Below are 11,600 nucleotides of genomic sequence, written 5' to 3'. Positions count from 1 at the left end.
ACTTTCTCATACAGTCTTTTCTTGCCACGTGGCATCCATGCACGCACCTCCAATTTCTTTTGGACAGCAAAATATCTGTTTTTTTTTTTAAGTTCAAAATGTATAATGTACTTCGAAGAACACAATTTTACACATCATTACATTCTTACGGCTATAAAAATATATCAATATAGCTAACATAAGAAATTTTGAGTTAAATAGTTTTTATATATATATATATATATATCGTTATTCTTTTCTAATAGGTTAAAAAGAAAAAGAAGTCATACAAAAAAGAATCAGAATGCAATAATTAATCAATCTATATTTACCATATACTCAAGGAAACAAACATAGAGGAGTCATATATCTCCAACTACACGAATACATCAAACTCGCAAACTCTGATCTGTCTACGGTTTCAGCTAACTGAAAATTAAAGAAAAAACAAATCTTAATTTTTTCAAACATCAGAAAAAGGAAGAAAATATTAGAAAGAGATAATGTCTCTCTGTGTATTGAAAAGTGAGAGTTTAACTCAGTTTTTGGTGTTCATGCTCTTATTAACATTTTCCTTTATAATCTCTGTGGATTCTTCAGCATTTCCCTTCACTGTATCTTTCATTTTTTGTGTGGTTTCCTTAACTGAATCCCATGTTTGTTGAGCTGTGTGTTTTGCTTTTCCAGCCACGTCTTGTGCTGTGTCTGCCACCTTATCTCCCATTGCTTTCGTCCTGCTTATTGCCTTTCATACACACATCGAAAATAAGTATTAATTGATAACTTGAAATAATTTATAAACGATAAGTAATACTTATAGTATAACATGTTATATAATCTTATCATTAGAAATGGCATTAAAGGTGACTAGATACAGTTATACCTTTTTATAACAGACATCCTTTATATCAATATTTTACTGTAACAGTCAAGTTATTTTTGGAATCAATTTTTTATGTTATATCATTATATATATTTTCTATAATAGCACTTTATAATAGTAGTTAAAAGACTATATATGGAAACAAACAAGTATGTTATAAAGAGTTTTGGTTGATAACAAATATTGATTGATTAATTGGCTGAGAAAGGTCCGTTAGTTTATTTCCCTCCTACTTCAATGTGTTTCTTTTTCTAATCTTTGTTTTCTATTTTAGTTTAAATTTGATATTTTCACTCAAATCAAATAGTAAGAATTATATTATATCATCTATTTAATTACTTCAAGAAACCAAAATTATCTAGAAAGTTCTTACATAAATTTTGATAAAATATGTAATTGAAACAACTGATATTATTTTTTTGTTAGTTAATCTTAAATTAGTTTATGCTAAATTATTTACTGTGTTACACGATAATTGTTAGTTTATTTTATAAGTCCTCTTATATTATACTTAGTTTCTATTAGTTTATATGTATTTGTTTTTCTTGTTGTCTTTCTTTTTTTTTTTAAATACAACTTTATCAAAATAAGATTTTAGGTAAATTCTCTCCGATACTTTATTTAATTTTAACAAATCTTTAAATTCTCTGAGGTAAAATTATTTGATTAAATAGATCAAATTTAAATATTTTGAGTTAAAGTAAATTAATGTTTTAAATTTTTTAAATTGTTTGCCCAACATTTTTTTTAAAAAGGTATCAACCTCAACTTTTATAAAATTTTCATTTTGTGGTAGCATTATAAAACAAAAAGAAAAAAAAGTGTTGCATAAATCTCTCTTGTTGTGCCGTGTAATATTCCAATTATCAATTAATATCTTTATTTACTAAATTCGCTTATATAAAATTTTGGGTCAGTCATTGCATGCAAATAAATTTAACTTACCTCGTCAGCAGCCGAGGCAGTCTCGTTTTTAACTTCTTGACTGGCTCTCTTGGCGGCATCAGCCCCTTGCTTCATTGCGTCTGCACCCTTTCGTACTGAGTTTTGAGCCTCATCTTTAAATGCCGTTGCTAGGTGACGATTAGTTGTCCGCTGCACAAATTCATGTATTACACATTAATTAATGCTTAAACAAAAGAAATACCTTATTAATGGCGATATGAATTATTAATAGCAACGTGGCAGAGCCGGTAAAGTTATCTCCGTGTGATTTATAAGCAGTGGTGGGCGCACGTGGTGGCAAGCGGGTTCAACTGAAGCCGCTTCATCAAAAAATAATACTGTGTATATGTATAAATTAGGATTAAAACTGCGTAAATTTTGTATAAATATTTTATTTGAACTCACTTGACAACTACTATTTTACGACTAAAGTTATGTACTTCTAAGATTGAACCCGCTTGCATAAAATTTCGGGTCCGCTACTGCTTATAAGTCACCGATTCAAATCGTGGAAGCAACCAATAATGTGGCAGAGATACCTTTGTACAAGAGTGTCATCCAATCTGTTAGGATCGAGAACCTGGGTAGTGCGGAATATAGCCTAACAACGGTATAATGGCAATAACAAAGACAATGGAAGTTGATAACAACGACAATTAAAGTAGATAAAGAAGACACAAATTTAACGTGGTTCGGTCAAAGTGACCTACGTCCACAAGCGGAGAAAGATAATTTACTATAACAATAAGAGTACAAAAGAGAGTACAAAATTAGAGTAAATACTCTAATTAATCCCAAATACCCTAAGGGAATAACCTCACAAGATCACTCCAAAGAAAGGGTTCACACAAGTGCTTCCCAACACTAACTCTCATACAAAACACTCTTAATAAAGGAAGAAAGGAAGAAACAAGAAATGAAAACTCAAGTCTTATTGGTGTGTTTCCAAATGAGCAGAGAGTCCTCATTATATAGGAAGAGAAGAAAGAAATGCTTGGCTAACAATTAGCCACATTCTCTCAAAATACAAGGCCATTTATTTGGCCAACAAGGCCTTAAATAAAAGGCTCCAAATGTGCCAACAAGGCTCACAAATAAAAAAGCCTAAAAATAAGGCCACCTTTTATAAATCTCCACCTTGGCATAATTTTGACTGATATAGTAAATTTGCTTCACCTTCTCCGCAAAAACCCCAATGGGCATATGTCAAAATTTAATGCCATCAAAATCAGACAAGTTGTCTGATACCGAAACTGCAGTAGGGCCTATAACAGTGAAGCCCAATAAAGTATACAACGAACCAGATCTGTGTGCTTTCATGATCACAAGAGCATCTTGAAAAACTTTTAAAACTCCGCCTTCACTAGCGAATTTGCACCCTAGGGATTCTAAAGTGCCCAAAGATATGAGATTTTTCTTCAACTCAGGAACATATCTAACATCAGTGAGAGTTCTCACCACATCATCGTGCATTCTGAACCGAATTGTACCTTTGCCAATAACGTTGCAAGTAACATTGTTACCCAGTTGGACAACTCCACCTGCAACTGAATCATATGTAGAAAACAAGTCCCTGCTAGGACACATATGATATGAACAACCGAAATCTAAAATCCACTCATTGTCTAATCTGAAACTAGTTTCAGTTGCTAAAAATATAGTTCCCTCAATCTCATCAGTTGCTACACTAGCTTCGACGGTGTCAGTATTTTTGTGCTCATTTTTTCTTTCTTTATACTTTTCTTTATTTTTCAGTTTATAGCATTCTGAGATATTGCGACCTTTCTTATGACAATAATGACACTGTAAATTATTGTATCTGGATATGAAGTCGGATTTGTCCCTAACAAACAAGCCAACTTCCGCTTGAGTTCCACTAGCTTCCCCAGTAATATCACTATCTATCTGTTCTTTTGATTTTAAGATAGATTTAATATCCTTATAAGAGATATTATCCTTTGTATAAAGCATAGTATCTCTTATATGCTTAAAAGATGGGGGTAGAGAACAAAGCAGTAACACGGCTTGATCATCATCTTTAATTTCAGCATCTATATTACTCAAATCCATAAGAATGGAATCAAAGGTGTCAAGATGAGAGAGAATAGAGGTACCTTCACCCATACGAATTGTATAAAGCTTCTGCTTCAGGTAAAGTCTATTTTCCACCGTCCTCTTCATATATAAGGTTTTCAATTTTTCCCACATGCCTTTGGCTGTGGTTTCTACAGAAACTTTACGTAAAACCTCATTTGAGAGATTTAAAATGATACATGCTTTTGCCCTTTTGTCTATGACTACAAACTCCTCATCCGTCATTTTATCCGGCTTCTTCTCCTTTCCTTGTAATGCCAAGTCTAAGCCATCCTGAATTAGGATAGCTTCCATCTTTAATTGCCACATTCCGAAGTTTGCACTTCGATCAAATTTCTCAACATAGGTCTTTGTTAGAGTCATTTTGGCTATTGAAACTAACCCGGTTAGATCCGGCTCTGATACCAATTTGTTAGGATCAGGAACCCGGGTAGTGCGGTATATAGCCAAACAACTGTATAATGGCAATAACAAAGACAATGGAAGTTGATAACAACGACAATTAAAGTAGATAAAAAAGATACAAATTTAACGTGGTTCGGTCAAAGTGACATACGTCCACAAGCGGAGAAGGGCAATTTACTATAACAATAAGAGTCAAAAGAGAGTACAAAATTAGAGTAAATACTCTAATTAATCCCAAATACCCTAAGGGAATAACCTCGCAAGATCACTCCAAAGAAAGGGTTCACACAAGTGCTTCCCAACACTAACTCTCATACAAAACACTCTTAATAAAGGAAGAAAGGAAGAAACAAGAAATGAATACTCAAGTCTTGTTGGTGTGTTTCCAAATGAGTAGAGAGTCCTCATTATATAGGAAGAGAAGAAAGAAATGCTTGGCCAACAATTGGCAACATCCTCTCAAAATACAAGGTCATTTATTTGGCCAACAAGACCTTAAATAAAAGGCTCCAAATGTGCCAACAAGGCTCACAAATAAAAAAGCCTAAAAATAAGGCCACCTTTTACACAATCGATATCACTTCGGCTATATATATATATATTTGGAACACGAATACAAGCTTTAGAACCTCCGCAAACTTACGCTCGGACCAAGTTATAATTTAATAATAATTCGATATTGCTTGCACAAAATCTCGCGTATGGCACTAAATAACAATGATCACGAGAAGGATTGTAACGAATTCCAACCTTCTCAAAAACTTTAATATGGATTTACATCTAATAGATAGATCATAAATTCAAGTTATATTCGTAAAACCCAAAAAAAAAGAAGACAATAAGCACCTGGAAAGGTCTGAATGCTCCACTAACAAAAACTCTACTAAGAGCAGACGTCATGCTTGCCATATCTCTCTAATTGAATTTTTTGAGTTTGTTTCTTGAAATTGATTTGGTTTTTCTGTTCTTTTTCTAGTCTACTTTCTAGTAGAGTTATAAATAGGGAAAAATTGCCAATATTTTCTCTGTTTTCATGGCTGACAAAAATTCCTTTAAGCTAACCATTGTTAGGAACTTACAAGAGCAATACACGGATCACTGTCTACTTTAATGCCTCTCGTCTTCTTCTTTTTTCTTTTTTCTTTTCCCTTCTTTGGAAAAAGAAACCAAATAAATAGTACCATAAATAAATCGAGTATTTAGAACAATTTTTTTCTGTTGACAAATCTCTTTCTTCTTTTCGGGTTATTACTCATACCCGATACTTACACCAAATAATAATTTATCATTGTTAGGTGAAAATTGATGAGATAGTAAGATATACTTTAAATAACCATACTTAGTGGTAAAATGCATACTCCTATATAAGTGAGTAAGTTTTTTTCGATATTCCCCATTCTTTATCTTTCGTTTTTTGGTATTTATTCTGTCAAAATTCATTTTGCTTGTTTTAGCATTTCAAATATATATAAAGGAGAAATAGTCCACGTTCATAATAAGGATTAATCATAGAAGATAAGGATTAATTGACAGATTGAACTCATTGGATATATATAGAGGACTTTGTATATATTAATTGATCATACTGAATATATGAATTTTGGAACAGCCCAAAAACTGTGGAGAATACAAATTATTCATGAACCAATAAAATAGCAGTAATTAAAAAGTAATTTGACTAAGGATCAGCACAATAACAACCCAAAATCCCAGCACCAATCTTAGTACAAACGCCATTCTGATATCCTTCCTTAATACAAGCTGCATTACAATCTGGAAATTGAGAACATTGTCCTATAAAGACCACATCTGCTGCTTCACTTGAAATCAAAAGAATAGCCAAACAAAAAAATCCAATTAGTAAAATAGATGTGTTAATAGCATTCACCTTTCCCTTTGCCATTTTACTGTATTGTCTGTCTGTCTCGTTCTGTGTACAAACATGTATGTCTTGGAATGTCTATTTATACAAAAAAATTGGTCCTTTTTTGGAATACTTTTAACACTGTATATTATGTTAGATTATGTTCATAGTATGAAAATCAACTGAACAGACCTCCTATGGTAATTTTATTTTTTACTTGCAATGATAAAATACATTCTATATAAAAGGAGCTGAATCAGATCTTCGTTGGCCAATTTAGGTTATTATAGTAACATAATGAAGGGGTTGCAACATTCACACTATTCCTTTTTCAATGTATATTTTAGGTCCAATGCTAGTCAAATCTTAATCGACATATGCATTTCTGCATAGAATATATATTGTCGAAGAGGTGCCATTTTTTAAAGTTTTTCTGGCCAGTTTCTATACAGAAGAAAGTTAAGCAAAAGACAAAAAGGCCCTATATACGAGGTATCAAAAAATAAACCAAAATTTTAACAATACACTTTTATCATCTTATTGATTAGAAAATCTAAATTAGATTAGATAGTCAATAATTTCCCAGCCTTAATTGGCTTCCTTTAACGTGTGCATTGCATATTACAATCTCTGTAAGATACAGCATGGAGAAATTACTTGGAAAACTAATTAATACCGGTATTGAATTTTTTTCTATAGAATCTTGCATTACATTGGGGATTCAGGTAGGAAAACGGGAATGGGAATGGGAATGGAAATCGAATCCACACCTGCTGTGTGAAAAACTTCCACTAATATCATTAGTGACTCTGTTTAAATTTTAGCTTAATGTTTTAGGACCTTTGACAAGAGTGGATTGCTCTAGTGGTGAGCACCCTCCACGAGGTTGTGAGTTCGAGTCACCCCAAGAACAAAGTGGGAATCTTTGGAGGGAGGGAACCGAGGGTCTATTGTTTAGACCTTTTACATAGTTTCGCGATTAAGTGGAAAGATCTCTTCCGTTTCTCTTTCCAATCTCTGTTTGGCATCGAACCATGTAAAGCAAATCTAGTGCACAACTCAACAAGGAAACTTGAAAGACTTTGCAATGTATCTATCTTTTGCCCTCAACATTGTAAGCACCCAATTAAAAATTATGACAACTCTAAAAACAGATGGAAGTACTGAAGAATAGCACTTCCAATTTCCAAATCGACGTATCTTTTGCCCTCGGAATGGTCAAGCGCACTGGCTTATACCCCTCGGAATGTTCAGAACGCTATCTTATTTTATAAGCACTCGGAACCAATTAGATACCGAAAACAGATTCAGCACCCAATGAAAATGGCTGATGAAAAGCACAATAATTTAATGTTGAAACGGATGAAGCGCAAATTGAGGCTGACATAACCAACCAGATGTTCTCAATGAAATATTTTGTTTTTTGCCAGAAGATCAGAAGGCAACATAGGTAAAGAGAACTAAAGTGTTTAACTGAAAACAGAGTAATCAAAGTCATGAACAAGATGAACAGACGTAAAACACTATGATTACATGTAAAGTCCTTCTGGCACTCCCTCTTTCTTCTTGAACATGACCTTGTCTTTGGCCTTCTTGAAATCTGGATGAGTAACCTGTAGAAATAGAATACATTTGTGTCAACAATCTACAGCGCCAGGTAAACTATCAACCCCAAAGTTTCAGAGAAAAGACAACAGATATTTTTGGCGACCACCACAGACCACAGAACAGGAGTAGGATCAGGAAATTTAAAATGTATTTTTGAATATATTATGCCTTGGTAAAGAACAGTACCACAATTCAACTATAATTAGATATTTGATCTTCCCTTCTCCTCATAATCTTTTTACTTTTCCAGACTAAACTTTCAATATGCCAAAGATTTGTTTTTAAGGTTAAGGATTTTATATGCAGAGCACAAAGCTGACGAAGTATAACATCAATATGCTAAAGAAAATTAATGGTCCAATTTACAACATACCAAAAGAAACTCAAATATATCTTCCATTTTTCAACATCCTGAACATGTTAAAGAATCAATTACAATCTACAGTCTATATTTCCTTGACCAATAAACCTCGTCTTTCCAGACCATCTTCACAACTCTTCCAACTGCATGAGTACAATAAGATGGACAATGCACATATTCGGGCACATAACACCATATAACAAGACGGAGGATGCACTTATTCAGGAGCAAATAAGATCAAACTCCATCTCACCACTCCACAAAGCTTAAAATAATAATAAAGTAAGAGCATTTCATTTCAAGTGGGATTTGCTAACCCAGAACTGCGTGCCTATGATGAATAAACCTCGAAATAGACATGTCATACCAACAAAAGAAAGAAGTTATCTGAAATTGAATCAAACATGCAACCCATCCCCTACCCCCCGGAGGGGGGTGCTTTTTAGACATATATTAGAGCATGCCTACCTATCATGAAATATAAATTGAACTGATTACCCATTTTACGTCTCACCTTCATACGCCGCTCTCTTAAAGCGAGTAATCCAGCTTCAGTACATATTGCCTTGATATCAGCTCCCGAAAACTCATCCTTGGTCATAACAAATTCTTCCAAGTTGACATCATCAGCCAAAGTCATCCTTGCTGTGTGTATCTGCATACCACATACAAATGTTTCACGAAACGGTATGTAATCCAGGAAGCATCACACAAAGTATGTTTCCCAATAATAGTAATCTTTTCTATAAGTCAAAAGGTTACAAAACAATAATACTGTAATGCACAAACCTGGAAAATGCGCCTCCTTGTTTTAATATCTGGAAGAGGGAACTCAATTTTCCTGTCTATCCTACCAGGCCGAAGAAGGGCGGGATCCAGGCTCTCAATTTTATTTGTTGCAAGAATCACCTTAACATCTCCTCTGGAATCAAAGCCATCTAACTGGTTCAGCAGTTCCAACATAGTCCTCTGAATCTCTCTTTCACCACCTGAGTGTGCATCATACCTGAAAACAAACACATTAATTAGCACACATCACGAATTCCAACCTCAAGAACAGATGCCAGAAATAGACCTTTTTGTACCGACTGCATCAATTTCATCAATAAAGACAATTGAAGGTGAGAGATCATCAGCAACTCTGAAGAGTTCCCTGACCAATTTAGGCCCATCGCCCAAATACTTCTGGATCAATTCACTTCCAACAACACGTAAGAAAGTGGCTGAAGTGGAGTTTGCAACTGCCTGAACAAAAAGGTTAAATAAAGTGCTTGAGTATTTTCATATTATGGGCTAGAGAAACATCATATTCTAAAAGTAACGGAAAAAGGGTCAATAACAAGTTGATTCCAACTGTTTGCACTAGAGAGACATTCGATTCCAGAAGTAGATAAGAAAACACCTAATAACTAGTTGAGTACAACTGTTTGCACATGTACATTGAAATGTATCAGAATCTATTTCACTCGAAAGTCAAAATAGTGAAGTGCCACAACCACCTTGCTAAATTCGAACTTCGCTACACATTTCCCTCATCAAGTCACAGGTAGTCTTGTAAGAAGTAGATATACTTCAAATTTCAAGAATTCCACTTACATTATAAGACTTGTTAATTCCAACTAGGGAAGTGAAAATGGAAGCTCAACCAAATCTCTAAACTCAGCAAACACAAAAAGAAATTTCACAAACCTTCGCAAGCAAGGTTTTGCCTGTGCCAGGCTCTCCATACAGAATGACCCCTTTAGGAGGTTTAATACCAATGTCTTCATATAATTCAGGGTGAGTCAAAGGAAGCTCAACCGCTTCTTTAATCTCCTGAATCTGGGCATCTAATCCACCAATGTCAGCATATGATTCCAAGGGAGCTTTCTCAACCTTCATGACAGACACCATTGGATCAACGTCATCTTGTAGAAGCCCAACAACCGATAGAACCTGAATGAGGAAACATATATTGTCAAAATGACCCACCCTCAGACTTAACACACTCACTTTACTACTACTTCAAAGGAATAAAAGGAAGAGATCTGCAGAGAACAATTATCAGCTTTTTTTGATAAACCTGCAGAGAAACTCTTATCAAATTGAACAAACTAACAAACAAGATAAAAAATCAAAAATAAATTACCCAAAAAGTACTACAGAAGGCACTAAATTTGGAGTCTAAATACAATGAGTAAATTGGCTAATAAAGGAGGTTACAGCTAGTCAAAATCACTGACCATCTAACTTGTTAATAAAAATAACTTAGAAGCTCTCTTACGTAGTTATCCTTACAAGTAACAAAATCTGATTAAATGAATTCTTTTAGCATTATGACTAATCAGTCACCTACAATACAGTGATACCAAACATAAATTCCAGTCACTTAATTTTTCATATTGCTTCCACATTCCAAATCCCAAACTTACTAAAAGCTAAAAAACTAAATATCAGAACTTAACAAATAGAATTATAGAACCATAACCCTACCTAAATTTTTGAACTTAAAGCTAACTGAATCACAAAATTACTCAGTATTAGGTCTAAATTGTACAAACGCCTCAGTCTACTAGTGAAACCCTAAAAACTAAGAGGCAATCACATATTACCAAAAAAAGCAACAAAATAAACAAAATACAAACCTTGTTATGCATCAAAATAGCACATCCAGGTTCAAGCTGATCCTTATCAACAAACGATAAGATTCCAACATAATACTCCGGTCCGACCGACGACGAAACAATAGCATGATTCTCATCAATAAGTTCCTCCAAATTCCCTACACTCATCGGAGATCCACGTAGATCGTCAACTTTAGATCGATCCTCTTCCGTTTTCTCTTCCTGAGGTTTCAATCGTTCCTGATTAGCCACAAATTCCTCTTCCATTAACAAGTAATCCTTGATTCGCTCGAGCTTTAGGAGACGGAGTTTGCATTTTGTTAACGGTGTAACCGTTGGGAGTCGAGCTGCTGCTTCGGAACCTTTCTGTTTGCGCTGTTTCCGACCGACGCGTGCCGGTGGTGCAGCTGGTTCGAACTTCTTCTCCTTCTTGTCTCCGTCGTTCTTCCGGTCGCCGGGCTGTTGCCGGTTAAGTCCGCCGGGTGTTCCCTGACCCATGACTTTTAGCTGTGACTGAGAAGAGAGAGTGGAGGAAGGGGTTTCGAAATAGGTTTCGGATTTTTGTTTGTGCTTTTCTTTCTTTCCAAGATATAGATATTCGCGTGAGTAATTTTGAATAGAGTTTTTATTTTATTTTTTTGGTTAATTTTGAATGGAGTTTCACATCTATAATTATCTCACATCGTTTGGTATAATAATTTCGGGATTAAATGCAAGATTATTTTATCTTATATTTGGATGAATTGTTAAATTTATAATTAGTAATTTCGGAATAAATTAATCCCACAATGTCAGTATTATTTTATCCCACATTGTAGTATAATAAACTCGGGATAACATTAAAATGATAAGATGCTC

General features: G+C 34.3%; 2 protein-coding genes across 2 annotated transcripts; both read right to left on the bottom strand.

Moving 5' to 3' along the window:
• Positions 1 to 284: 284 nt before the first annotated feature.
• LOC107779200 (uncharacterized) lies at positions 285 to 5,269 on the bottom strand. Its single transcript, XM_016599572.2, has 3 exons — positions 5,153 to 5,269; positions 1,808 to 1,957; positions 285 to 724 (listed from the first exon to the last, which is right to left on the bottom strand). The coding sequence occupies exons 1-3, from the start codon at positions 5,213 to 5,215 to the stop codon at positions 518 to 520; spliced, it is 420 nt and encodes a 139-aa protein (XP_016455058.1). The 5' UTR covers positions 5,216 to 5,269; the 3' UTR covers positions 285 to 517.
• A 2,264-nt stretch (positions 5,270 to 7,533) lies between these two features.
• Positions 7,534 to 11,341, bottom strand: LOC107779199 (26S proteasome regulatory subunit 4 homolog A). The gene is made up of 6 exons (XM_016599570.2): positions 10,764 to 11,341; positions 9,829 to 10,074; positions 9,215 to 9,384; positions 8,929 to 9,145; positions 8,654 to 8,794; positions 7,534 to 7,783 (listed from the first exon to the last, which is right to left on the bottom strand). Exons 1-6 carry the CDS (start codon positions 11,238 to 11,240, stop codon positions 7,700 to 7,702), a joined length of 1,335 nt encoding a protein of 444 aa, XP_016455056.1. The 5' UTR covers positions 11,241 to 11,341; the 3' UTR covers positions 7,534 to 7,699.
• Positions 11,342 to 11,600: the final 259 nt, after the last annotated feature.

The sequence above is a fragment of the Nicotiana tabacum genome, chromosome 22, assembly GCF_000715075.1.
Source record: "Nicotiana tabacum cultivar K326 chromosome 22, ASM71507v2, whole genome shotgun sequence".
Classification (NCBI taxonomy): domain Eukaryota; kingdom Viridiplantae; phylum Streptophyta; class Magnoliopsida; order Solanales; family Solanaceae; genus Nicotiana; species Nicotiana tabacum.
Note: the sequence above shows the minus strand (reverse complement) of the source record. Positions and strands in the feature narration are given on the sequence as shown.